We start from the raw sequence: 27,476 nt of genomic DNA, 5'->3' as shown, positions 1-27,476 counted from the left end.
TAGCCATGTTGGTCCTTTCTTCCATGTAGTAACAAAGAAGGGAGAGGGAGTAGGTGCTGTGATACCTTTTATTGTGCCAACAAGTAGTTGATATGTTACAAGCTTTTGAACCTCTCAGGAAGGACCCATTATACCCGATGAAGCACCCCGAGAGGTTCGAAAGCTTGTAACATATCAACTACGGTACTTGTTGGTTCAATAAAAGGTATCATACCCCATAATCCCTCACTCTCCTTTGTCACTACATGCAACATGTTATTGTTTACTTTGGTATTTTAGTGGACTGTTATTATATACCTTCGTCCTTTGCTTTAGGAATACAATATGTTTGAGCTTGATTGCCACCCATTTAATACAATATACAGTATTGTAGTTAATACAAGTGAAATATCTGAGGCATGTAACACATTGTCTACAATTTTCATACTATTGAGATATGTTTTATAGCTTTTTAAATGTTGTGATTATTATTCGGTACTCCAACATCAATTGATTTAGCTGAAAAGGCTATATACTGTATCTCTATTTAATATTTGGAAAGTAAAACAATGTTTGTCTTGAGGTTTAAGGGTTCGTATTTTATTATTTATTAGCCTAACATTTTTAGTGCCCTTGATCACATTTCTACTGTTGAGTCCCTGCCCATTGTTGTCATGTCAGAAGATGCTCTTACTTTTCCTGATGACTTGATACCTTTCGCAAGAGATACGTATACAATAGCCCAAGCCAGAAGTAGACACAAAACCAATGGCCATCTGATTTCTCCAGGAAACTCAATGCCTTCAGATATCTTCAACATATTGTACCTGAAATTCAAAAGCGGATACAAGAATGACTGGGCAAAATTGGCATCTATAGCCACCAGAAAACATTTGGCGTAATGGTTTTTTCCAAGTTGGCATTGAGATAAAAGGGATTGTTACCTTCATAAATGAGAATATCCCAACCATCATGCCTGAACTTCTCATCTCTGCAACTTACATTTTATTGAAGTTTTTGCACAAGGTAATAAGGATACAAAAAATGAAATGTGACAGGGGTTTGGGAAGGAAGAGGAACCATCAATAATCTGAGCCAAGAAGTTTTAACATAGATAAGTGAGGAGACAAGTCTTTTTTTTGGTCAACTCTGAGCATAATTAAAGTCTGTGCATGAAGGGTACAAGAAGAGTTGGTACAATATAAGAGAATAATCAAGGAGGTTTACCCCTCATCTATTGATACATGGTTCCCAGGCTTTTCATAAACTCTTTGAAGTTAGTTTCTCCATAAGCATAACTTCATCTATTCCTTGCATCACCATATTCTGACAGGGAGCCAAATGGTTCTTCCATGATGCCGATATGGAGCATCTGGAAGTGTTGAGTATTTTTATACACCCAGTATAAGCTTTATCAACTCATTACCAGGTTATGTATGAAGAGAAGCAATTCAACTCTGTGTCCTAAAATTGACGCTTAGAGAGGCATTCCAAACATGTGTTGCTAATCAGCAACACATCAAGCTAATTGGTACTACTATTTCCCAGCGTCCGTCGGCTTGTGTTTCGTCAGAGTGGTTACAGTAGTGGTCACCAGATGCACATAATATAGTGAGATGCATAAAATTCTGCATCATTTTTTCCATTTAATATGCGTCAAAATTCTCCGGCTATCTCTGACTTGGAGTAAGCTCCTCGAACTAAGAATCCGCGTCAAACGCCGGACACCTATTTAACCGTTTATTACATTTGGCACGGACGCAGGCGAAATCATTTTCTATGGTGTGTGTGTCTAGTTTCTGTTTTCAGTACATTTACACATAAGAGTTTGTATGATGTATGATGTATTTTCATTGTAGAATACTGTAGTTTACACTATCTGTCCTTTTTGCGCTAGAGCTAAATATCTACTTTGTTGCAATGGTTTTACTAAGCGCGCTGCACCATTCGTTTTGCACGAGGGATACGGATATCATGTCCTTTGACTTTATCATGGAGGGAAATTATTCTCGGTGGTGGCAAAAATGTGTCTTACTTGAAATATTCTTCGCTTCCGCTGACGAAAGTCTTGTTGCCCTCATGGCTGGTGTAATTAACCATCGTCAAGTTTGGATAGGCAGTCATGCAGAAGGTGTTGTTCTTGATTTGAATTTTCGGATGTTCGGCAATCACACAGTTATCTGTGGAAAGGAAGCTTCCAATGAGACCTGAAATGGGCTTTAGGTAACAGGGCTACAGACATTTGGAGGTCAATGGTATGAGTTATTGCATCCGTGCAGTGCTGACGCTCAATGTTTGGCGTTGTGTTGCAGTGAATGGGTTAGCTGTATTTTAGTTTTTTGTTTTTTTTTAAAAACCCCATAATGTTTAATCATTATATAAGAAAATATTAATATCTCACATTCTTACGGCTACCAAATGTTCCAAAGCGAGTCACTGGAAACAGACGAACCCCCCACCAATAGAGTATATTATGTTGAATTAACCACATCATGCTAATAGAAAAGCACTCTAGCTACCACTGAGGAACACATGAGAACCTTTGTGAGATCTGGGCGCCTTGGACTCATTCTACCTACTTCGTAACTACTTATATACACATATAATTGTGTTTATCTCCCTTTGAAATATACATTGTAAAGTTACATTTAACTTAGTGAATTTTACTATTTGTTTCATACAGTTTTTATTTGTTTTTTTTTCTTCAGATACATTCAAGGTAGAGGTGGATACAGAATAAAAAGAGAAAGGGTGGGTGGGGAACAACAAAACTGACATACTCCAATCAACCATACACTACAAAAAAAGAATAATAATAATATTAATAAAACAATACTAATAATTAATATATAAGCGGGGGGATGGGGGAGGCAAGAGACACAAGTGGTAATAACCTTCATAATTCTTTGTTATACAGTAGTATGATTTTTAACTTATGAACAATTTTTTCCCAATATACTGTACAAACATGTTTTTTTATTTTTCATATCCTTAAATTTGTATAGTCGCTATATCTTCTGGAAAGGCTCTTATCCATGGATTCCAGGTTTTGTTTTAATTTCTCCGTGGGGTTGTTCATACATGCTGTAGGTTTTTCCATTTGTAGTACACAACGCACTTTTTCTTGAAAGACCTGATAGGATAGTATATTTATTTGCTTCCATTGAATAGCTATCTAGCTGCTGTTAACAGATGTGTAATTAATTTATTTGTGGCATATGACACATTAGGCACAGGTTTCCCCCAAATCATTATTACAGGATCCATTGTTATAGCCACACCAATCATCTTGGTGATCTCTCTCTTAATTTTCCTCCAAAAGGGAACAGCCTTTGGGCATGTCCAAAATATATGGTATAATGTACCTCTATAACCAAAATTTCTCCAGCACAAAGTGCTTGCTCCTTTATAAATATGCACGAATTTATCTGGTGTTAAATACCATCTCATTATAATCTTGTACCTATTTTCTTTCATTATGATGCAGATAGATGAGCTCGCTGCTGCCTCCCATATCTCTGCCCGATCATCCTTAGAAATCTCTCTTCCAATATCTTTTTCCCATTGGGTCATGTATGAGTTTTTTTCTTTTTGTCTAGGGAACTCAGAGTAGAATATATATATTTGAAATTAACCTCTTCTGATGTGTTTGTATTGTCCACATCTCTTCCAATTCGGTTGGATGTGTATTCCCTTGTGATTTTTTTTTTTTAAATAATAAAATGCCTGATTTGTGTATATCTGAAATATTCTGAAGATGGAATATTGTATTTCCTTTGCATTTCTTTGAATGCATATATTTTCCCCAGAAACATGGTATCTTTAATCCTAATTATACCTCTTGTAATCCAAATACAGTATTGTTCCTTCCTGATATGCACCCTGGGGGAAATTCCTCATTCCTCCATAAGGGGGTCATGAGCGAGGGTTATCCTTTTAATCCCTTTTTTTTCTCCCATTTCTCCCAAACATTTAGAGTGAATTTTAATAACCAGGTGGTTATACACCACTTTAGGTGTATTCTTTTTGGGTACCACAGTAATGTGTCTATATTCTGTACAGGGATCTAATTCGCTTCTATCTACACCCATTTAACCACCTGTGTGGTTCTATGCCAAGCAGGTAAATCACTTAATTGTGCTGCAGCATAATAATTGTTTAGTGACGGCAATGCTAAACCCCCATCTGTCCTTAATGCACTAAGTACACTTCTTTTTATCTCTTGTTTTTTTCTATCCCCAGATGAATGTATACATTTTGCTTTGCATATCACTCATAAGTTTGGTTGGAAGACTATAAAATAGATAAAGCAATTTAGGGAGAGAATTCATATTTACTTATATTATTCTGCCAATCCATGAAATGCAGTATTTATTCCACTCTTCCAGATCTCTTTTAATTGACAAGAACAGTTCTGGGTAGTTACTGTAGCCTTATAAAGCTCTGAATATCTAGTGGTCAAATATACCAGCAGATATTTTATACTATCTTTTTCCCATTTAAAGTTAAAATGTTGTTTCAATAGATAAAAAAAAAAAAAAAAAAAAGAAATTCCCCCTCAATGTTTACAGCATAAATTTCTGTGATCCCAAAACTGAGCAGAGATCATAAATATTGTTGTAATTGTTGACCCATTTCACTTATCAATACTGATATTAAAATTTACATTCAATTTATTGCAACAACATTAAATAAATTGCTACTCAGAATAATCAACCCAGATCAAGAAGGATGTATTTTAGGGAGACAAGCAGCTGATAATATTAGAAGAGTGATACATCTCACTCATCTAGCAAATGCAACAAAAACACCCACTGCTAATTTCACTTGATGCTGAAAAGGCGTTTGACCGTGTTAACTGGTAATATATGTTTAAAACTTTAGAGAAATTTGTGATCAGGGAGAATAAGCTAAATGGAATTAAGGCTCTCAATAATCATCCAGGAGCCATGCTAAAAATGGCTGGGATCAGCTCCGGAGTGATCAGTATAAATAATGGGACTAGACAAGGTTGTCCACTGTCACCTTTACTATTTGCATTGAGTCTAGAGCCTTTAGCAAACAAAATTCAGATCAATAAAAATATCAAAGGTTTGATAAAATAGTCTAAAGAGTATAAAATAGCTCTCTATGCAGATGATATTTTACTAACACTCACCAGGCAACTGACATCTCTGCCTAATCTATTTGAGATTTCAACATTCAACTTTTTTTCAAATTATAAAATAAATAGCACAAAATCCGAAGCACTGGCATTAGGAGTAGAGACATTTTACTATTTGATATGAAATATATATATATATATTTGAAGTGAAAATTCTTTGTTGGCACCTACAGAGTTTTGATAGGGAAAATGTCACTAGTTGTAACAAAAACGTATGACAGAAGTGACGTCATGACGCAGAAACGGTCGCAGCCTCAGCGCATGCGCAGAAGGGTCCTCGGGCAAGCGCGCATGCACATACCTCAATGTTTTAGGTCGCACGGAGATTGAAGGTAGTACATGCGCAGAAGAGGAGGCAGAAGCCGAGATTGTCCCAAGCATGTGCCAACTCGGCCCGTATGCACACCTGCCACCAGCTCGGTGCACATTCGCAGCAGATGCCAGCTCGACTCACAAGCGCAACAGACGCCGGCTTGGCGCACATGCGCAGCAGCCATCCTGCCACACTTGGGAGATGGAGACCACACACTGAGACAGACAGACACACACAGACAAACTGAGACACACAGACACACACACTGAGACAGACACACACTGAGACCGACAGACACACACACAAACACACACTGACACACACACACACTGAGACACACATATCTCTTTTTCAAGATATATATATATAGATATAGAGATATAGAGATATATATCTACATAAATAAGTCTGAAGAAATGTTTGTGTGTGTATTTGTGCCCCACAGCTCATTGGCCTGCGGGGTGGGGTGACATTGCGGACACGTCTACACAGGCCATGAAAGTCACACCACACTCACACCACGTGCGCCTCTGAACCGACCCGCACTGACCAGCACCCGCCGCCTCCCAACCCTGCGCCGCACTCACTCACACCACCGCCGCCCGCCGACACGCTGCCGCACTCACCCCGACGCCGCCTCTCACATTCACGCCGCCGCCTTCTGCCCGCCCACTCGGCTCTTCTCTGCCGGGAGCGCAGGGAGTGCTGGGGGGGGGAGGGGGATGGGAAGAAGAAGCCAGCGGTGAGGCCAGGCCGGGATCCTGTGACCGGGTAGCACCCCCCCAATCAGCAGCTCTGCGCGAGGGGGGGTGATGGGGGAAGAGTCAGTCAGGACAAACACAGCCTCCCCGTGTCCCCCTCCCCATGTCCCCCTTCCTCAACACACACACTGATTGCTTGACACACACACTGACTGCCTGACACACACACTGACTGACAGACTGACGCGCACACACACTGACTGACGCGCACACACACACACTGACTGAACGATGCACACATACACACTGACTGAACGATGCACACATACACACTGACTGACGCGGGCACACACACTGACTGACTATAACGCACACACACTGACTAACACGCGCACACACACTGACTAACGCGCGCACACACACTGACTAACGCGCGCACACACACTGACTAACGCGCGCACACACACTGACTGACGCGCGCACACACACTGACTGACGCGCGCACACACTGACTAACGCGCGCACACACTGACTGATGCGCGCACGCACACTGACTAACGCGCGCACACACACACTGACTAACGCGCGCACACACACTGACTGACGTGCGCACACACACTGACTAACGCGCGCACACACACTGACTGACGCACACACACACTGACTGACGCACTCACACACACTGACTGAAGCGCACACACACACACACTGACTGACGCACACACACACACACACACACACTGACTGACACACACACACTGCATGAAGCTGTAAAGGGTGGGGGGGGAATGGATTGATGTGAACGGGGGGACAAACAGAGAGGGGGGAGACAAGGGAAGAAAGAGAGGGGGAGGGGAGGGGGGAGGAGAGAGAGGGGGGAGGAGAGAGAGGGGGGAGGAGAGAGAGGGGGGAGGGGAGAGAGGGGGACAGAGAGAGAGGGGGACAGAGAGAGAGGGGGGAGAGAGAGAGAGGAAGGAGGGGACAGAGAGAGAGGGGGGAGAGAGAGAGAGGAAGGAGGGGACAGAGAGAGAGGGGAGGGGACAGAGAGAGAGGGGGGAGAGAGAGGGGGGAGGGGGAGAGAGTTAGAGAGGTGGGAGGGTAGAGAGAGAGAGGGGGGAGGGGAGAGAGAGAGGGGGGAGGGGAGAGAGAGAGAGGGGAGCGGGAACATTACATCCCGGGCAACGCCGGGTAAATCAGCTAGTATATATATATACACTTTGTGTTTTGTTTTTTGTAGTATACAGTGCCACGCTCAGTAGCACTCCTTTTGACACTTATATACATATACACACAGATACACACAGACACACAAAGACACACACAAGGAATTCTCCCTTAGTATAAATATCAAAGTGCAAATGGCTAAAACAGGGGGGGGGTGCCGAGCACACGTGTTCTAAATCAAATTTCTTTGCGTTTTGTCACTGAAATTGTGTTTTGATTTCACAATTTCTGTTTCAAAACAGTGAAAAAAAACAAAAAAGTTGCACTTTAAATGTGCGTGCTCGGCACACACAACTTTTTTTTTAGTAGACTATATAACTGGAGGAAATTATTTTATTGTGCTAATTGTACCAGTGTACACCCCCCCACCCCCAACCCCCTCGTCCCCTTTCCCCCTGTTTCTGTACCCCATCCTTATTTCTTTAACACTTTAAATTAAAGAACCCATAATGGATTATTATTATTATTATTGACTCATACTGATACCCTTACGAATTGCAATATATGTGGTTATTGCTTTCTCCTGCCCACCCCCGCGCCCCCTCCCACCCGGCCTACTGAAAAAGCAGAAAGTATGGAATACCATACGGTATTGGGAGAATTGTTTTCAGGACTGAATTATGTTGAAATAAAAGATTACTGGTAAAATGGTAATGGGCATTTTCACTAAGCAGTGCTAGGCATAAGATTTCTTACAGCTTAGTATCATTTGGTTAATGTGGCCCAATTTCTCTTATGTGGTTCTAGTTTCTGCTAAGTGCTCTAATTAGAATTAAAAGAAACTGCAAACTTGCAAACTTTCACAAATTTTAGCATTTTTTGAGCATTCAGATAAAAAAATACAAAATAGTGGTGTATTTTTCCCAACGCTAATGAATTCGCAAATCTTCGGAACTACAAAAAACGGCATTTTAGCTGCGAATTCGAATTTTGGTGAACTATTTGTCCATCTCTAAATGGGACAAACTGTTTTGTACCAGCACTGGCTCCTGGGAGAACACCATTACATTGGTGCTAGCAAACAATAGTATTTTAAGTATCTTCCTCAACCACTTGCCTGTGCTCCCTCTTGCTTTGCATTCCTTTGCCTTATATGACTTTGTAGTACATTGTCCAGTGCCAAATTAACCCCTAGGCACATGGCTAGGGGTCCCCAAACTTAGGGGCCCCCCGTAGGTGGCTGTGCTGCAGCTACCCAAGCAGCTCCCGGGCGGTCACGTTCTGCCATACTGTGCCTCCTCCTGATGGCACAAAGGATCCAACTTCCACCTGACCGGAGGAGGGAGCTGCAGAGACCACGGACCTCACCTAAGATAAGGTGTGGGTGCGTGTGTGCGTAAGAGAGATAGGGGTGTCTCTTACCTTCTCTGGAGCGGCCCTCCTCGTGCAGCGTCACACTATCATGGAGACCCAGTGACAAATGACGCCACAACGTCACATGGCGATGTGTTGCCATGAAAACGCGGTGTCACATGACACCTCAACATCTTGCCGCTGCAGGAGGAGGACCACCTTAAGGAAGGGCCCCCAAAGTACCGGTACCTAGGGGCTACAGAGGGTCTTTATCTGCCACTGGCATTGTCCCATTGTGAATTCCTCTCCTGTCTCATTGAACTTGTCAACAATATTGGGGAAGGTATTGAAAAAATAATTCCATCAGTGAGCCAGTTCCATTCCAAGCATCGCCAGTTGTATGTCGCCGATATAAAGCAATAATAATTACTACTAATGAATTCAACCATCTGAAGCTCTGCTGGCATCAAGAACTGGGCCCCAAAACATTGTTGAAGGCTTCCAATGAAAACTGATCTGATTTCCCCTTCTGATCTTTTACTCTCTGTAATCCATTCCAAGCCCTGATATGGCAGTGATAGGCATCTCCAGTTGTTCATTTTTTTTAACTTGCAATCAAGACAATGTATCTACTCTGAATTGCTGAGTGGCTGTGTAGATATGTGGAACAATGGCATGTAGATGCCTTCTTCTATGTCTACTAGATCCCCCAAGAGAGCTACAACCTGCTCCATGGACCATGAGAAATACTGCAGTGCAGGAAGTCTGGCATAAGCAATAGTACAAGGGCATAAGAAGCAAGGTCAAGGAGAGCTGCAGATTAGACACAAAGCTATAATAGGGGGCACACTTGGAACCACTAAATCATGCTGGGGACAGGAATGAATTTATTTTCTCCTTATGAGATATCATTACGTGATATTTCACTGGGGGATTTTTGTTTGCCTTCCTCTGGATCAATATACTGTTAATACAAATATAGGATAAAGTATCTATCATCTAAATTTATCATCGGTTGAACTTGATGGACGTATGCCTTTTTTCAACCTCATCTACTATGTAACAATGCTAGTGAGGTTCATACAACATACATGGTCATTCATCAAGCTATGTTCTTATCATGTTTGGAACATCACAAACTATACCACTACAATGCAACAAAGGTTAACCCAAACAGAAATGTGGAAGCCAGCGTAAGTGGAAATTGCAGCACATGATATTACATAACTTAGTATATATCATCTTTACGCTATCCCCTATCCTGCGCAAAACATATTTACGGTCATTTAAAAAAAAGACTATTTCATTTTTTTTGTAACGTAGAAAAAAATGGAAATATAAATAAAGACATATGAATACACAGCACAAAAAGTGCAGAGTTTAGCTATTTAAAAATATATATATATATATTTTTTTCATTTTGGGATAAATGATCAACAATTCTTTTCCTGCAGCTAATTAAGTCTAGCGTGCCGCATTGATGGCTCAAGATGCCTCAACCACGGGTTGTGAAGATTCAGAAAACAGGATGAATGGGTTCTTAGTGTGACACATAAGGACATAGATTCTGCTGCACTGCGCCACCTCCTGCTCTCATTGTCTTTGTCTATATCCAGCAGTGCGATGCACTCTTCCTTACATCCAGATGAGGGCACGCTTGGGCTTCCTATTATTACAAACACAGCAGTGATGATGAAGAAATACCGCATAGCCTACAACAGCTAAGACAAACACACACACGTTGTTCTGTTCATTAAATCTATGTAATATTGCCATAATCAAAAAGGGGGATGATGTTATTCGCCATCAAAATCCTGTCTGTTTCCAAATGTACAAAGTGAGGGGCAACATTAGAACAGGAACCAGTCCAGACGTACACCGTCTCTCCGCTAGGAACATCTATAGAATACGAACAGAAATCGGTACCCCCGTGGTTTTGAAGAAAGAACAAGATGGGTTATTTAAGGGATCAACGTTTTCAATCCCACTGTTGAGCTTTTTATAACTGGAAACAGGTCCAAAGTGGGATTGAAATGTTGATCCCTTAAATAAACCACCTTGTTCTTTCTTCAAGACCCCAGGGGTGACGTTTTTTTGTTCGTGTTCTAGAAAAGTGAGGGGGAAGAGCAACAACAACAAAAAAAAGCAGTTCTCCAATGTTACTCCCAACACTTTGAAGACCATATTCTGAGCTGTGCAAAACTCCACCAACAGCTTGTTACTTATGTGCAAGTTAGCAAAAGAAGCTGTGTTTGCTCCAGATGTTGACTCTACCTGATGCAACAATTACAGTAAAGAGCAATTTATAGGAGGTACAGTAGGTTTTTGTGCTTGCTCAGATAACGGTTTGTGCAAGTGGTCCGAAAACCAGGTCATAAAAAGTGGTCTATCATCAGGATGATAAATCCAACATCACCCAAACCAGGAAAAACATTAAAAACACATAAAAAGCTCCATGTTAAATGTATTCATTGCCTATAGTAATTACCCCCATTGGGGCATATGTATCACGGTAAAAGTTGATCAATTCTAGGGCAAAATAATTGCCCCATATCAAAGATAAAAAAAATCCTATTAATTTCAATGAGGCTTAAAAAATCCTATTAATTGTAATGTTTTTTTTACTTTAATACATATGGTGCACTTTTGTTTTACCCCAGATTCACACCACATTTACCTTGATATATATGCTCCATTGTATATATATTGATGATCTAATGTTCATTTGCCATTAATGCTAACAAGTATTAATTTTTAGAATGCTTTTTTTTTTAACAGTCCCCTAGCATTTGTTTGGCAAAAATGAAATCTGCCACATGTTGACATATTTAAAAAAAAACACACACACACACACACACACACACACACACACACACACACACACACACACACACACACACACATACACACACACACACACACACACACACACACACACACACACACACACACACACAATAGAACTGATGCTTTTAACTTACCCAACATCAGTCTGTTTTTATCTTTGCAATCTGGGGTGTTCCAAGGATTTGTACAGGATGCCCAGGGTAACACGGATGTCAAGGAGGCAAACAGGTAGAACAGGGTGTAGCACATAATAATGTTATAGTATATAGCAATTAGAACAGAGATGATGAGCATAGCAATACCGCAGCCTGTGAGAGAAAGAGAGACATGCAGCAATAAATCACAATAATTCAGGAATTTAAAAACAAACAAACATCAATACAGAAAAATAAAATCCAGCTTCAAGAAGTTGCTCTAAATCAAAGTAACCCTGAAATGTAAATATATGTCCATGCACCTCATCAAATAATCTCTTCAGTGATGGGGGGCTTGCTCATCCCATATTGAAGTGATTAAAGAGATTGTAAATTCATAGGACAATGATCAATTGATTACACGTGGTTCTGCCATGTAAATGGGTTTATAAAATACATTATGCTAATGAATACTACTTAGCATCAATTAGGTCCCAGTCATGTAATATTTGCAAAGAAAATAAATAAGGCTAGTGCTCAGTAGGATAGACCAATTATGTACAGTACACTAGCAAAACCATGGGAGGAATACTCCTATATGCCATAACATTCACCAAGTATGTCATACAGTACTGTATGTGCAACAACAGTAACATGCTTTACTGCAAAGTGACAAAGCCTCAAGGGAGCACATTTACCTAAGCAGACAAATACAAGAGGGACAGTTCGCTCATATGTTAGTGGATATGTTCATAGCTTATGGCAGGGGTGCTCAACTCCAGTCCCCATGCTCCCCCCCACCCACAACAGATCAGGATTGCAGGATATCCAGCTTCAGCACACGTGGCTTAAGCAGAGGCTTTTATTGAGCCATCTGTGTTGAAGCAGGGACTGATTGAGCCACCTGTGCTGAAGCAGGGACTGATTGAGCCACCTGTGCTGAAGCAGGAACTGAATGAGTCACCTGGGCTGAAGCAGTGATATCCAGAAAACCTGACCTGTTGGGGGGACTTGACTACCAGAGTTGAGCCCCTCTGGCTTATGCTACACCTGAATGGATTTATCTTAAACCTTTCTGTACACGAATGGACAAGTCTTGCATTAAATGAATGAGCTTGGGAGGGGGGTAATGGATTTCCGTCTCAGAATAAAGCTCATTCCTTTTTGTAGAGTACTTTGACTTTGTAAAACTCTCTCTATGGTCGGTGCACCGCGGGTAGTATGTTATTACCTTGCAAGGCAGGGATGGCTTTCCACACGGAGATTGGTCCCTGGCTTGCGAATTGGCCAAGAGACACTTCCATAAAGAATATGGGGACCCCAGCCAGAGCTAACATCATCAAATAGGGGATCAAAAAGGCACCTGTTGGGGAACAAAATATGTATTAATATAGCAAAGACCTAGTTTTTTGTAGGTTATTGAAAATGTGCTCCCTCTTATTAGTACTCAATGATTCTCATGATACTTCATTGATAATTCAATGATACTTTCTTATTTTATTTACAGTATGTAATGTGTATAGTTGGATATTTCATAATATCCCATATAACGGTATGATAGAGGAATTAGATATCAAATCATGTAAAACTAATTACACAATGTACATTATTTTAATTTTATTTCTCACTGCTTTTTGTGTATATATATATATATATATATATTTCTTTTTTTTTCTTCTTTTTTTTTCAAATTGAGTTAAATTCCCCAACATTAGATTCAAACACTTGTTGTCTAATGAAAACATTTTTTTCTAAAAAGCAAAAGTCTGTCATTTCCATTAATAAAGAAATGTATGCTTTGACTATCATGAGTTCGTCCAAATTACAATACAAATAAAAAGTAGGTAATGAAAAAAATCTATAATACGTTGAGTGGGTGGTAAATCTAAATATTAAAGTAATCCAAAGATAAAAGTGACAAAGGCCTCCAACGCTGGATCCTTTCAATATGATGGTATAGGTGATATACAAACAAACAGGATAGGACAGGGGGATATTCTGATTGATGCTTGTACAGTCCCCAGGTAGTAAAGTCCCCAGATAGACCAATGATTCCTGAAGGGTAAGATAAGGGCTGTGAAACCCAGTCAAACCCTCATTGGGATGGATCCTGGACTCACAATGAGTATTGAAGAGAATAATAAATGATACTCACAGATGCCCCTTTAGTCCAAAATCCTGATAGGCGTGCAGCCAAGTGGGATGAGATGAGACAAATCTTCAAAGACAAACAGGTAAAAAGCTGGCGCACAGCCAAGAATGGGTCCCAAATGTATGAATAAAAAATCTTCTTTATTGAGCCATTTTAAAAATGGAGGTGAACCCCCTTTGGTGTTCACCTCCATTTTTAAGATGGCTCCATAAAGAAGATTTTTTATTCATACATTTGTTACCCATTCTTCGCTGTGCGCCAGCTTTTTACCTGTTTGTCTTTAAATATTAACGTAAGACTCAATTGTATTACAATCATTACATGGAAATTATTTATATTCTGCTGGAAAAAATGTATATATTTTCTGTATAAATAAGGGGTATTTTTTAACATGTTGGACAGATGTTACCTAATAAATTGTTACCTATTTAAAAGACGGGAAATATACATTTTTTTTCCTCTTGATTACACACACTTCAGGGTGTCCTTATATTGTGTGTATTTGTGTGAATATTCTGAATTACACTAATATTGTGGTACACAGTTTTCATCCAGTAATGTAGCGTCCACCCTATCACTGAGCAATAATGTACACTTTATATAGGGTATCATTACTTCCTATTTTATAGAAGCCCTTGCTTCTATAAAATAGGAAGGTGAGGTCTTTTGACAAGCTATAAATTCACTGAGTCCTATTATTTTGCAACTGTATGTACAGCGCTGACTACACTGGAAGTAATATCTAAATATGTATTATTATTTGTAATATTATTTAAACAATTAAACAAATCATGTAATCCAGGTAATTTCGCTGTGAACACGTATCAGTTGCTAAAGCACAAGGATTAACCCATAAGTGAAAAAATATGTATAACAGTGCAGGGCTTAGAGGTGAATATGGTTCAGAGATGTAGAGATAGATATTACTGCAACCACAGTGCCCCTGGATTCTTAGTAAGGGTTGGTGCTTTGATTGGTCCAATTTGTTGAACCATGCTTCAGGTGACCTAAAATACCCTTCAATCAAATGTAACTTGTACCATGTATAGTGTTACATGTTGTACACGAGTTTTCACGACCCAGAGATCCCATCTCCAGATGTGACAGCGATGATTAGGAATGGAAATGGTTATAACCCAATGGAGTGAAGACTTAGTGATCACATCTTGGAGGTCACCGATAAGGACATATGCCTCTATTTCCAAAAATGTCTAACTCTTCCAACTCCAATCTGAAGAATGATTCAGTCCAAAGAGTTTTCTCCCGGTTCCCCCACACAGAACTATAGAACCCCTTCACATTTAGACTTTACATTGAGTTCTCTCTGTACCTCGTTCTGTTATATCATGATATATAAGAACTTTTTACATTTCTATAACATTTTTAAATTGTCATTGTAAATGCAAACATATTGGAGTTTATCTGGTTAGCTGCCAGGTTCCCCGTAACCCATTAATAACTAAATCATGCTTATTAGAGCATTTAAAAAAACAAAAAAACTTTTCCTGCCATTTGAATATTTGGACCATCTGTCAATTAGATTTTGTTTTGCATTTTATTGCATTTACAGTATGTCTAATTAATATTGTCCTAGGTGAACAAAATGTGTTTGTTTTTTTGTTGGAGCGGAGAGAGAGAGCCTTTTTGCATACACAAACTATATTAAGTGAGATATGGGTACACGTCTTGAATTTAAATACAGTCTGGGAAGGATCACATTATGACACGAAGATTGTAGATTGTAATGGCTGCAGCATGGGCATGTCCACAATATTTAAATTTAACTAAATCCTTGTTTAGTTTTTCTGATGTCGTATTCAATGTCCCTTACAGAGAATTGAATAGGTAGATTTAATTCAGACGCAAACCCGAAGCAGAAAACAGCACAAGATTGATCAAAGATTATCAAAGTAAAATGAAATGCAATGTTATATTTAGATACAGTTTTTGCATAAGCTTTGCAGCCCATAGGTATTCATAATTAAACCATTTATCTTAAGTGGATATTTCAAATGTGGTATTTAAGGATTATATTAGTGCATTGAAATGCTCCATGCCCTGTCCAATGAAAGCTATCATTGTACTTACAGTAGCGTGTGCATATTGAATCAAAGGTTATCATACCTCCCCCATTTTTAAAGGCCAAATATGGGAATCTCCAGACATTGCCAAGTCCCACTGCGTATCCCACCATAGACAAGATGAAGTCAAGTTTGCTGGACCAGTTCCCCCTGACTTTATTCTCATCCCCTTCATCATCCTAAAAAGAAAAAAGCAAGTACAATATAGCATTTGTGACTTATAAGAGTCAACTGACATTAATAGCACTGCAATTGTATTTACAATCACGTGAATATATACTGGACCTCTGTATAATAGTGTGCACCATTAAAACGATATTTCGTGTTTAACATTGATTGTAAGCAATCAATACAGTTGGTATTTGTAATTACAACGATTGATTTTGCTTGGGGTCGTCTTTAATATCGTTTTGATTTTTCTTTCAACATATTTCTTGTGAGTTGGGTTATTTGGCACAGCTCTCAGCTGGAAAGGGGAACTCTTAAAAGTTTTGCACAATTCTTTAATGTGCACAAAAGCCATGATGTGCCCTACAACTGTTTGGGGAGGTTAAGTGATGAGGCACACTGACAGATTCAGAGAAGAGTCTCAAAAGTTAAGACTGTGTTTTGCTTTTTCTTATTTTTATATTATCGTTTTCAGTTTGACAAACATAAGTAGATCAGCATTCATTTAGCTATCATTAAAATCTTACAGAATGCAATAATACCTCATAACCAGCCAAACAGTTGTCGAATAACTAACGTTTAAGCAAATCAAGCACTCTTGGGAAAGGTCCTAATTGACCCGAACAAACGACATTTTTAAATGTCAATTAACCAATATAGATATTAGTAGATAATTGGACCTAACAGGTGCAAAAAAAAAAAACCAGCACAAGATTTATCAAAGAAAAGGAACCCTATTGAATGCAATGCGAGTTTGACCTTGATAAATCTAGTGGTGTTTTCACTGATATTGCCCCCAATTTAGCAGCGGGTTGAAACATTGAAAATTGGACCCCAGAAATCCTAGCCCACTATTGGTCAATTTCTTGCAACATTGTTCCAGCAGGAAATTACACTGAAAAAAAAAAAAGAATTGGATGCCTGTATCCTTAGCAAAATTTGTATCAGAGAACATGTTTAGCTGACAAGATGCTTAAGGCAAGATAAGGACCAGTATGTATTATTCACAGGGCTGGTCGTGTATATCCTTATGCTTGACACTCCTGAGATCCCTATACAGCTCAGCACAGTGCTAATGGTGAGGGTTCTGCAGGATGCGATCTGTTCTGCACTATCAGGACGTCTATTTCACTTGTAAGAGCCCCGGGCAATAATAACACATTCAATTAAACGGAATTACAACCAACATGGTCCGGAATGGTTTCCACATATTTATTGTTTTATGCAGAAAAGTAGACGGATAAAATGTAATACTACTAAAATGAGGGATATATATTTATATACCAGATATGCATACAGACAGTGCTACAGTATAAAAAATACATCAACATACTTACTGCAACCACTTCATTTTCATAATTTAGATAGAATGGATAAAAAAATAATAATTTTGTATTATACGATTTCCCACAATAATCCTGTTGCTTGTCTAGTTACTCGTGCAGTCGATAGTACGTTAATCTCATTTTTTTTTTATAAATCTCTATATGTACATGTATATTTTAAGTCTTTAGTAAAATACCGGTGATATATTTTTGTGTGTGCAGAAAAAAACGGTACCATAACATTACAACCAGACTTTCAAAAAGGTTCTTACTATGTAGTAGCCAAAAGAAACAGGGACAAAGACTCACCCCATTGACACTGCCAGGCAAAACAGAAGTGTTGCCATCTGTGCCCAGTACCACTGTGCTCTGGCTCATGGGAACCCAGTCGCCTTTGGCATTGTTTTGCTCCACTGTGTCCGTCCCAAAACCCTGATTAGCTTCCCCTTCTGCGCTCTGTAGAGGTACAATTCTGCAATGCATTGGGTTGGTTTGCCCATTGCTATCAGCCATCGGAGCATTCTTCAGTGGAAAGGTCTCAACAGAATCCTTCCTGGTTGAAGAGTTGCTTTGAGCTGGGGAGCTGACCTTACATGATCCCCCAACTCTGGATCTCTCCAGGTCGTTGCCTTTCGTATCTTCTGGTGTAAAACTCTTGCTGTCGTTAGAAATAGATTGGGGAAACTTCGCCAGCTTGGATGATGCTTGTAAAGGGTGATCATGGTCAGGACTGTGCCTTGTAACTCCTGCAGCCCCAATTGGTCCCGGGGCAGAACTTTCAGGACTGTTCACTGTCTGCTTACCCAGATCCATTGGATTCACGTAATCCTAAAATAAGAAACGTGTCTCTTACAATAAATATAAAATATATGGAAATTAAAAATAGTATATCATACAAATAATAACAATACAATTGTATATACGAATATATATATATATTGTGTATGTGTGTGTATGAATGTAATCATATTAATTATAGGAATTATCTAGCATTATCTCAAACTACTTCACCTGGACGTTAGGATCAAACACTCTTGGAGCTATAGGTGTCTGCAAAATACTTAGCTAAAAACCAATGAGGTGTCCATTAATTGAGTGCTTCTCTTTCCTTGAATGGGTTAATAACAACTTCTAGCCAAGAATATAAGGAACATAATTACCAATTAGAAACAATAATACAAAAAGAATAAGAAAAAACTCTAAACCTATTTGGCACCAAACCTTCTCGGATTATTTTGTAGAGGATGTCAAGAGATTTTGTAATGTCTGTCATAGTGCGGTTCTCAACCTTGTTGGGTTTCAAATCACGGCTGTTTCAAGCTCCCTTCCCCTTTCACCATTGTAGAATGATTCTTTAATTTTACGCCCCATTTCCTTTCTGTCATTCAGCAAAGCACATTGCCTGTTTCATAGGCAATAGACAAGCTGCGGATCCGGAGGGTAAAACAAAAAGTCTTTATCTTATATCTCCAAAGATTCTCACATAATCATACCAGATGATTCTCAATATAATCAAGCAAAGGTTGGTATTTGCAAGATCCTATATATTAGAAACATGTACAAGTCGTACTGTCCGTGTATCACTCTCTATCATCTATTTTACTGAGATATATATATATATATATATACATACAGATTAAATGTGATATGTATGTATTTGTATGTATATATATGTGTGTGTGTGTGTTTGTGTTTATAAACTGACTAGATACTTAAAAATCTTGGAAGTATACGTTATTGTTTGTATCTGTCTGAAGTGAAAATAGAACAGATTGTGTCACTAAATGTAATGAAAAGCAGCGTGTTAAAATTCTCTCATATATATATATATATATATATATATATATATATATATATATATATATATATATATATATATATATATATATATATATATATATATATATATATATATATATATATATTGACTAGACTTGACTAGATCAATTAACAAATATATAATATATATATATATCCAATAACACACTTTGACGAAAAAAAGAATTAGGCTCGATAGATAGATAGATAGATAGATAGATAGATAGATAGATAGATAGATAGATAGATGGCTAACTATAAATAAGCTATATTTGAATTGTAGACCTTCATTTCGCAGTTGGGGGTACAGTTGACATAAAACACAAAGCCTTACCGGGGAATTCAGCACCATGGACAGCTAGCAGTGCAAACATTAGTAATCCCTGCTGCTAAATCCTCATTACAAATACTGATCCTTTTATGTGTTAAAACGACATCATAGCAATTATAAAAATCTCATGCACGTGTATATTAATATATATATAAAAAAAAAGTACTGTAGTTAAAAGTACTCACCATATCCTGAAGAGTCACAGTTTGACTTGAATGAGAAAAAAAACTGCAGTACAGCCTGAGACAGACTTACAGTAGATAGACTGAATTTTGTTCTGCCAAGATCACAGCTTTCTATACCTTCTTGGGAAAGAGTGGGTTTGCGTCAGTGAAAAGGAAGGTGCCCTTCGTTTGTCATTTTCTTGATAATAAGAGTTTGATAAATCATTACTCTTGGATTCAGATTTTAAAGGGACAACAGCAGTCGCAAACTCAGCCTGTCACTCATCTAGAAGAGGGTTGCGTATTTAGCATGACGCATATGGGGCTGATTTCCAAATTAAGTCAGTGGATAGCAGAGCAGAAGTTTCTTCCTAGTAATTAGAAGGGACATACAAGGAACACGTCCCACTGCATCCACACATAGCAGCTAGCACAACTCGTTGTCATTTCATGCCTGGGGGATTTTTTTCTCTCATTGGTATTCCTGTCCTTCATTTTTATTGGGTCTATGTTAAACAGGGTACCAGCTTGACTGGCATAGAAGTTTTTGGACCACCCCATTTTGACTTATGTCATAAACATGTCTGCTACGGCATTAGCACTAATATTTCATCATTATGTGCAATTAAATGAGAAGGGGTGGTTTTGTAAATGAGATTTTTTAAAGATCAATAATGGTATTTGGATTGTGTTGAATGTTATATTATTCAAAAAGATGTGAATACTTGTGACATCCATTTGAAGAAATGTTGAAGTAAAACAACACTTATTTCAGTCAACACGATGTTCCCCGTGTTCTGGGTGTACAGTATTCCATACACATTCACAATTACAAGTATTGTTGAGCTCATTATCTGTTTAGGATCATTGGAATTCTTGCAAGTATAGGGACAGCAGACGGATAACTGATCAAATGTATGTTCCACCTCACCCGTAAATTCAATCAAAGGAGCAACACTCAGATACTCACATTGCACTTTTTTTAGAGACCAAGGTAAAGAATTTAAACATAGTAAAAAATTTTTTTTTTTAAAGACATACAGTATGAATTCTAAATGAGCAGTCTAACAAAATAGCAGGTATAGAGACGTTTGATCGGTCCCATATAATGGATACAAACGATCGCCATTGTTACACCATTGGGTGAATTGCTTCATTATAAATTGTTTAAAGTTTTTTTTTTTAAGAGTGTATTTTCCCATTGCATTTTATTTTGTCCTTTGCACATTTTCAGCAGTATACCCGTCTATATCAATCTATCTACCTTGATCTATATGCAAATACATATTCATATATGCTTAATATATATTTTGTACATATACGAATTTGTGTTAATGTATTACGTGGTGTGTCTGTGTGTGTTGGGAGTTCTTGGTGTCGCATAACCTAGCTGCAGGTTGCAAAATAATTTTAAATACAGATGAAAAGCGACAAGTAGTGAATTACATATTGAATAATGCACCAGAGGTTTACTTGACTAGACCAATCAGCAAATATATATATATATATATATACACACACACACACACACACACACACACACACACACACACACACACACACACACACACACACACACACACACACACACACACACACACACACACACACACACACACACACACACACACCTGTAAACTTCTGGAGATTCAATTTCAATATCAGAATGAGTAAAGTTATCAAAAGTTGGTTCTGAATGCAAAGCACATTTAAAACAGAAGTATGTGGAAGCGAATGCTCTGACAAGATAGAAACTCTTTACACTATAACCTGAGGCATTTGTGCTCAAATACAAATTAAATACTAAACATAAATTACGTTACACATTTCTTGCGTTTGCATTTTCATTTCATCAAACCGACTGCATTTAACTAGATATGATAACATATTAATAATAGTATCACCTTTATTTTTTTTAGTGTACCTTTATTGTACTTGGAAGCTGACAAATAAAATAACGCAACAGTGTGTAATAGCATCAAAGAAAATGTAAGATACCGCAGTGAAGGTTTTTATGAGTGTAAGTGGTGGTCCTTACTTTGAAGCTTTTGACTTGCAATGAAGGGGATACGGAGCACAGTTATTTGGGAAAATAGGAAAAAAAATCTTATTTTGCTGAGTAGTTCAATACTGCTGTCGAAGAACAATCACCCATCCCATTCTACAGTATGTTCATATTGAAGACACATTAGTTAAACTACCAACTTATCAACCTACAGGAATATAAGCTTATATGACCTTTAAAACCTTGAAGACTGCAGAAACATAAAACGCATTGGTTCGGAGTGGTCAGTCTTTTCAGCACCGAATGGGTTAAAAGACATTGCATGCGCAACAAAGAAGCCCCAGGTTATTCTATTTGTAGATGACATCACAACCCATGTAGTGCATTTATCTTCAAGTTCAAGAACTGATGATATGCATCATATATATTATGTATAATAGAAAGGCATTTGTTCATTAGATCAAGTGTAAGCAGTGACTTACTGTATATCCCAAAAGCACTGATATTTTTTTCATACATACAGACAATAATCCATAAAGAACAAATAACTTGGCAGTGGTTTGTGTTAAAAGCTTCCCATGTCTCCCAGCCCTGAATGAATGGATTTGTACCCAAGCGACTGTAATTCTGATGTGTGTTCTGGGTGTGAAAAGTCTCCTAGAAATGATTGACTATTTACTGGTAGAGATAGCTGGCATTGCACCAGTATCAAAATCAGCACCCATCCCTTTTTATATGGTCAGTAAACAAGAGACACATTAGCTCCCCAATCATATTTAGACTATAAGAAAGTTGCTTTTGGTCAAAATAAAAGGCATCATCATCTGAAAATGACATTGTAGAGGACAGGATTTTTTTAGTGCATATTGATGTGCTCACAAGTGTTTTATTTCATTTTATTTAGTGTAAGTTGGTGAGATATAAATGTATACATTTGGGTGATAAACATAAAATATGACCGAACATTAGTTACAGTGCCACTGAGGAGTAAGTGTGCTGTTTTGAGGCAAAGGAAACTGAACCCCGTGTTTAAGGATGAGGAAGGTTTCAGAGGCTGAGTATTTCATCCCAAACACTGAATTATGCTGACAATTATGCAGACTTTTGTTTAAAAGATTACTGAACAATCATATAGGTACAGCATGTCTTGCTACATCTGTACTTCCATCCACAGTATGGGAATGCTGGAAGGAGATGAGTAACTACTGGGGACCTCATACATAGAAGGATACCAGCTCAATGAATTCATTTTCCCCCTTATGAGATATCATTGGATGATATGACACTGGGGTTTTTTGTTTGCCTTTCTCTGGATCAATAAGTAAGTATAGATATAGGATAAAGTATCTGTTGTCTAAATTTAGCATAGGTTGAACTTGATGGACGTACGTCTTTTTTCAACCTCAATGTCTACAATATAGGAAGGAGTTAAAGGGGTTAAAGAGTTGGAGGGTGGGGAGGACGTGTGGATTTCACCAGTCCAGTTGCCCTACAATCTCAGAGCAGTCCTCCTCCATAGTGTTCAGGCAGAAATCACACCCCAAGGGAGCCCTATCCCCTGATCACTGGCTGTTAGGTGTGATAATCGCTTCCCAAGGCTGAACCAGAACGGACTGTAAATCTACATCCATCACAGGAACAGCCATTCAGACTAAATTAACCAGCCACTACAGTCTTAATTACTTTGTCAAAGATGAAAAATAGTAATTGATTTTGTCCTCGACCACTTCACCATTCGCTCCCTCCTCAGAGATAAGAAATAACAGCATTGATCCCAGGGAGGGTCTGCAGGTCCCTAGGATACAGACACTGGAATGGCTCCTGTAGATGAGAATATACAGTGACTATCTGGGGTGTCACTATGTATTACCGTTGTAAGACCGCTGTGTAAAAGCTGTGAACTCTCAGCCCCACGTGTTGTAGAAATAATGACTACTACGGTGCGTTTTCAGTGCTGGGATTTGAAGCTGCAAAAACCAAGGTTGGCCATGGAGATGGGTTATGTAAGCAAGTTCAAGTCTTGCTTGTCTCACTTGACACCATGAGAATGGTTCAAAGCAGCCGTACTTGGGATAAATAATTCAGAAAACAGCATGTAATTTCTCCATATCAACTTGTGCATGGGAGGTGAAAAGTGCCTCTCTGACCTTGGCTAAGTAGTCTGCCCAGATATCTCCTCCTCCTGGATGCTGCTTAGACGCTAAACGATCTGAGTCTTTTCTTTAACATTGTAGGGGAATTTGTGACTAATATTTGATAGAATTTATCTTGATGAAATTTGCTGAGAGGCTCATCCTGCTTTGCCACCTTCGTGAATATGGATGTAAATGCAATAGGTGACCTTATGCTGTTATAAATCGGAGGGGATGTGAGTGTGGGCATAAATATGATGATACAAGTAGAACATTACATCATTGTGATATAAAAAAAAGGTGAAGATAAAATACAGAGACGTTGGCATATGGCAAATAATTGTTAGCTTAAATAATGACACATTAAAGGTATAGTACAAATATAATATGTATTCAGTGAAGATGTAACGCATCTTCAAGACGTTAAGATGATATAATGCCCAGTTTTGTAGGGTAAAGAAAGTGTTTGTGTGTGTGTGTGTGTGTGTATACATATATATATATATATATATACACACACACTGTATCTAAATAAATCAATATATTTATTTAAAACCATCCCTTGTGCCCTTTTGCCTTATTTCATATTGAAGAAATCCTTCCAGAAGATGCACCGTACATCCGTCAGTGTATGACAATAGACCTGGTAATAATTCCATGTGCTCATCGAAACCTTACTATCTGACCCGTCACCCAGCAGTGAATGGGGTCTCTTCTGCCTGGAATCATTGTGGAGCAGTGGATTATTACATGAAATCACCATGCTTGACCTGTCACAGAGATTCCAAACCTCATTATGGGCAGGTCACTCTCCCTTCTGAAATGGATTGCTTGTTAAAACCTGAAGAGTTGAGAGGAAGGTACACTGTACCACGTTGTATTTAATAATCAGGAGTCCTATTTTTGATAGGTCATTCAAACCTAAGGCCACTCATGTTTTATTTCCAATTCCACTTACTATTACAGTAATACAATTCCTGTAATGTAACAGATTACAGCGAACCAGAAACCCTGACAAAGCCCATCCCTGAGTCTTGCATGCAGCAGAAGAGAGCTTCTGTAATTGTGATGATGTAAGATCAGGTGGTGGTAAAATGAAGCATCTGTGGAAATTTCTGCACCATTGGCCAGGCACCCATGCGTCTAACAGCTACTTAACCCATGCCTATGTGACTCTCCATAAACCTGCAGATATCCCCTGATCACTGGTGATCATACTGCTGATTTACATAGGATTCCAGAATAATCAAGTTTCCTACATTAACTCTTTCAGAGCCAAGGAACCTGCAATATACTATTATTATATACTATATACTATATTCTGGCAACGGATGAAAGAATGCTTTGCTTTCCAAGAGAAGTAATGGTGGAATATCTAGGCACCCCCTTATCAGTATAGTACAGCTACAAATGTGTCTCAGGATGTAATGTGACTTTGAAGGCAAACTTTTTCAAGTGCAGCTCAGGTGCTGAGCAGTAATAAACGTTGGCAGTTGCTAATTGATGGGCTGCTTATTCGCTGATTAGCATTATTCTGGCTTTTCTATCCCAATGTCATTCTTCTTCCCTTAGATTGTTACGCGATATCTGTTTTATTTAAGAGGAGGCTGCTAAGAGCCCACTGTATTTGCAGAAAAGATTACAATGAATTCTAAACGTGTGTGTGTGTTGTGAAAAATAAAGTTGTCTTCAAGGAGTGTTCTTATTGCTCTTTTCCTTCAGTATAAGTACAACAAAGAACACACCACAAACAAGTGGTATAATAGGCGTCGACAATCAAATTCTTATCTATAGAGAAGTAGAGAACTTAACACTTGCCTGTGTGTTGTTACCGTAGTGTGTGCTCCTCTATGTTCTTTCTGCTGTTGCCTTAAAAAGTGGAGAGAGACATAGCATAATACTGTTTTATTGAAAAAAAAATGTTAAAAGATGTGATAGATACACTTACAAACGGCCATCCACATGAATTGTGGGATCAACACACAGGCAAGTGTTAAGTTCTCTACTTCTCTATAGATAAGAATTTGATTGTCGAAGCCTATTATACCTCTTGTTTGTGGTGTGTTCTTTGTTTTACATATAAGGAAGGAAAAGAGCAATAAGACCACGCGCTGGAAGACAACTTTATTTTTCACAATATCATATATAAGGGGGAGTTTGCATAACCTCCTGGGACACCAGCGGTGGGACTCAAAGTAATTATTGCATTTGTCAAATAGGATTGGCGCCACTCCATTATCCTTTAATGTGTGTGTGTGTGTGTGTGTGTTACCTGTGTTATGGGGACAATGGCAGTCATTCCTCAAGGTTTCCTGGCTGCAAGGAATGGTTGGAGGAAAGGAGATTTCACCAGCAACAAAGGAAAGGGTTCTTTACAGTAAGGGCAGTTACAGTGTGGAATTAATTACCCATGGAGACTGTGATGGCAGATACAATAGATCTGCTCAAAAAAAGGTTGGGCATCTTTTTAGAAAGGACAGGTATACAGGGATATACCAAATAAGTAAACATGGGAAGGATGTTGATCCAGGGAGTTCTGGTTGTCAATTCTTGGAGTCAGGAAGGAATTTATTTCCCCCCCTTTTGAGAACATTGAATGATATTTCACTGGGCTTTTTTGTTTGTCTTCCTCTAGATCAGCGTTTCCCAAACTTTTTTTTCCGTGACCCGGTTATCTTTGAACTTCTCCTTCGTGACCCACTAAATTTTTTATCGCCTATAGGTAAAATAAAACCGTTATGAATGTCCATACAGATTTCATATATTCTCCCAATCCCCTCTATTCTCTTTCCCTCCCCCCCCCACCCTCTCTCTGACCTGCACAGACGCACACAGTCACTGACCTACAGACACTCACACAGACAGACCAAACACACACAGCCACTGCTGGCCTGCACAGACACACACACAGCCACTGATACACACACACTCTCCCCCATACACACACACACACACACACACACACACACACACACACACACACACACACACACACACACACACACACACACACACAGCCAGTGATACACAAACACTCCCCTGTATATACACACACTCTCTCTCTCCCCTATACACACACACACACACACACACGCAGCCACTGATACACACTCACCTATATACACACACACACTCTCTCTCTTTCTCCCCCCCCCCCACACACACACACACAAACACACACACTCTCTCCCCTATATATACACACATGCACGCACCCACTGATGCACGCACCCACTGATACACACACACACACACAGCCAGCCAGATACACACACACACACAGCCAGCCACTGATACACACAGACACAACCACTGATACACACACACAGCCAGCCACTGATACACACACACACACAGCCACTGATACACACACACACTCCCCTACATACATACACACACACACACACACACACACACACACACACACACAATTTATTACAGAGGCAGCGACTGATATGAGTGACTGGAGGGCGGGGGAGAGAGGAAAGGCCCGCGATCCGAGCAGGCGGCTCCCCGCCTCCCTCTGCCCGCCACCACTGCCCACCCCCTGCGCCTATCTCCCGCACCAAGGGGACTGAGGGGAAGGGAGCGCCAGGAACGGAGGCACAGGTGCGCCCCCGCACCACTTCCTACCTCCTATCATGC

General features: G+C 39.2%; 1 protein-coding gene across 1 annotated transcript in view; it reads right to left on the bottom strand.

The window, feature by feature from the left end:
• SLC6A5 (solute carrier family 6 member 5) overlaps positions 1-18,194 on the bottom strand; it is a 48,005-nt gene extending 29,811 nt beyond the window's left edge. Inside the window, exons 1-6 of the mRNA XM_075566640.1 lie at positions 17,691-18,194; positions 15,932-16,067; positions 12,887-13,018; positions 11,656-11,829; positions 2,015-2,159; positions 674-806 (exon numbers count right to left, since the gene is read on the bottom strand). Of these exons, the coding sequence (XP_075422755.1) occupies positions 674-806; positions 2,015-2,159; positions 11,656-11,829; positions 12,887-13,018; positions 15,932-16,067; positions 17,691-18,194 (1,224 nt within the window). The remainder of the gene's footprint in view (positions 1-673; positions 807-2,014; positions 2,160-11,655; positions 11,830-12,886; positions 13,019-15,931; positions 16,068-17,690) is intronic.
• Between the last annotated feature and the right edge of the window lie 9,282 nt (positions 18,195-27,476).

The sequence above is a fragment of the Ascaphus truei genome, chromosome 12, assembly GCF_040206685.1.
Source record: "Ascaphus truei isolate aAscTru1 chromosome 12, aAscTru1.hap1, whole genome shotgun sequence".
In the NCBI taxonomy this organism is placed as follows: Eukaryota; Metazoa; Chordata; class Amphibia; order Anura; family Ascaphidae; genus Ascaphus; species Ascaphus truei.
Note: the sequence above shows the minus strand (reverse complement) of the source record. Positions and strands in the feature narration are given on the sequence as shown.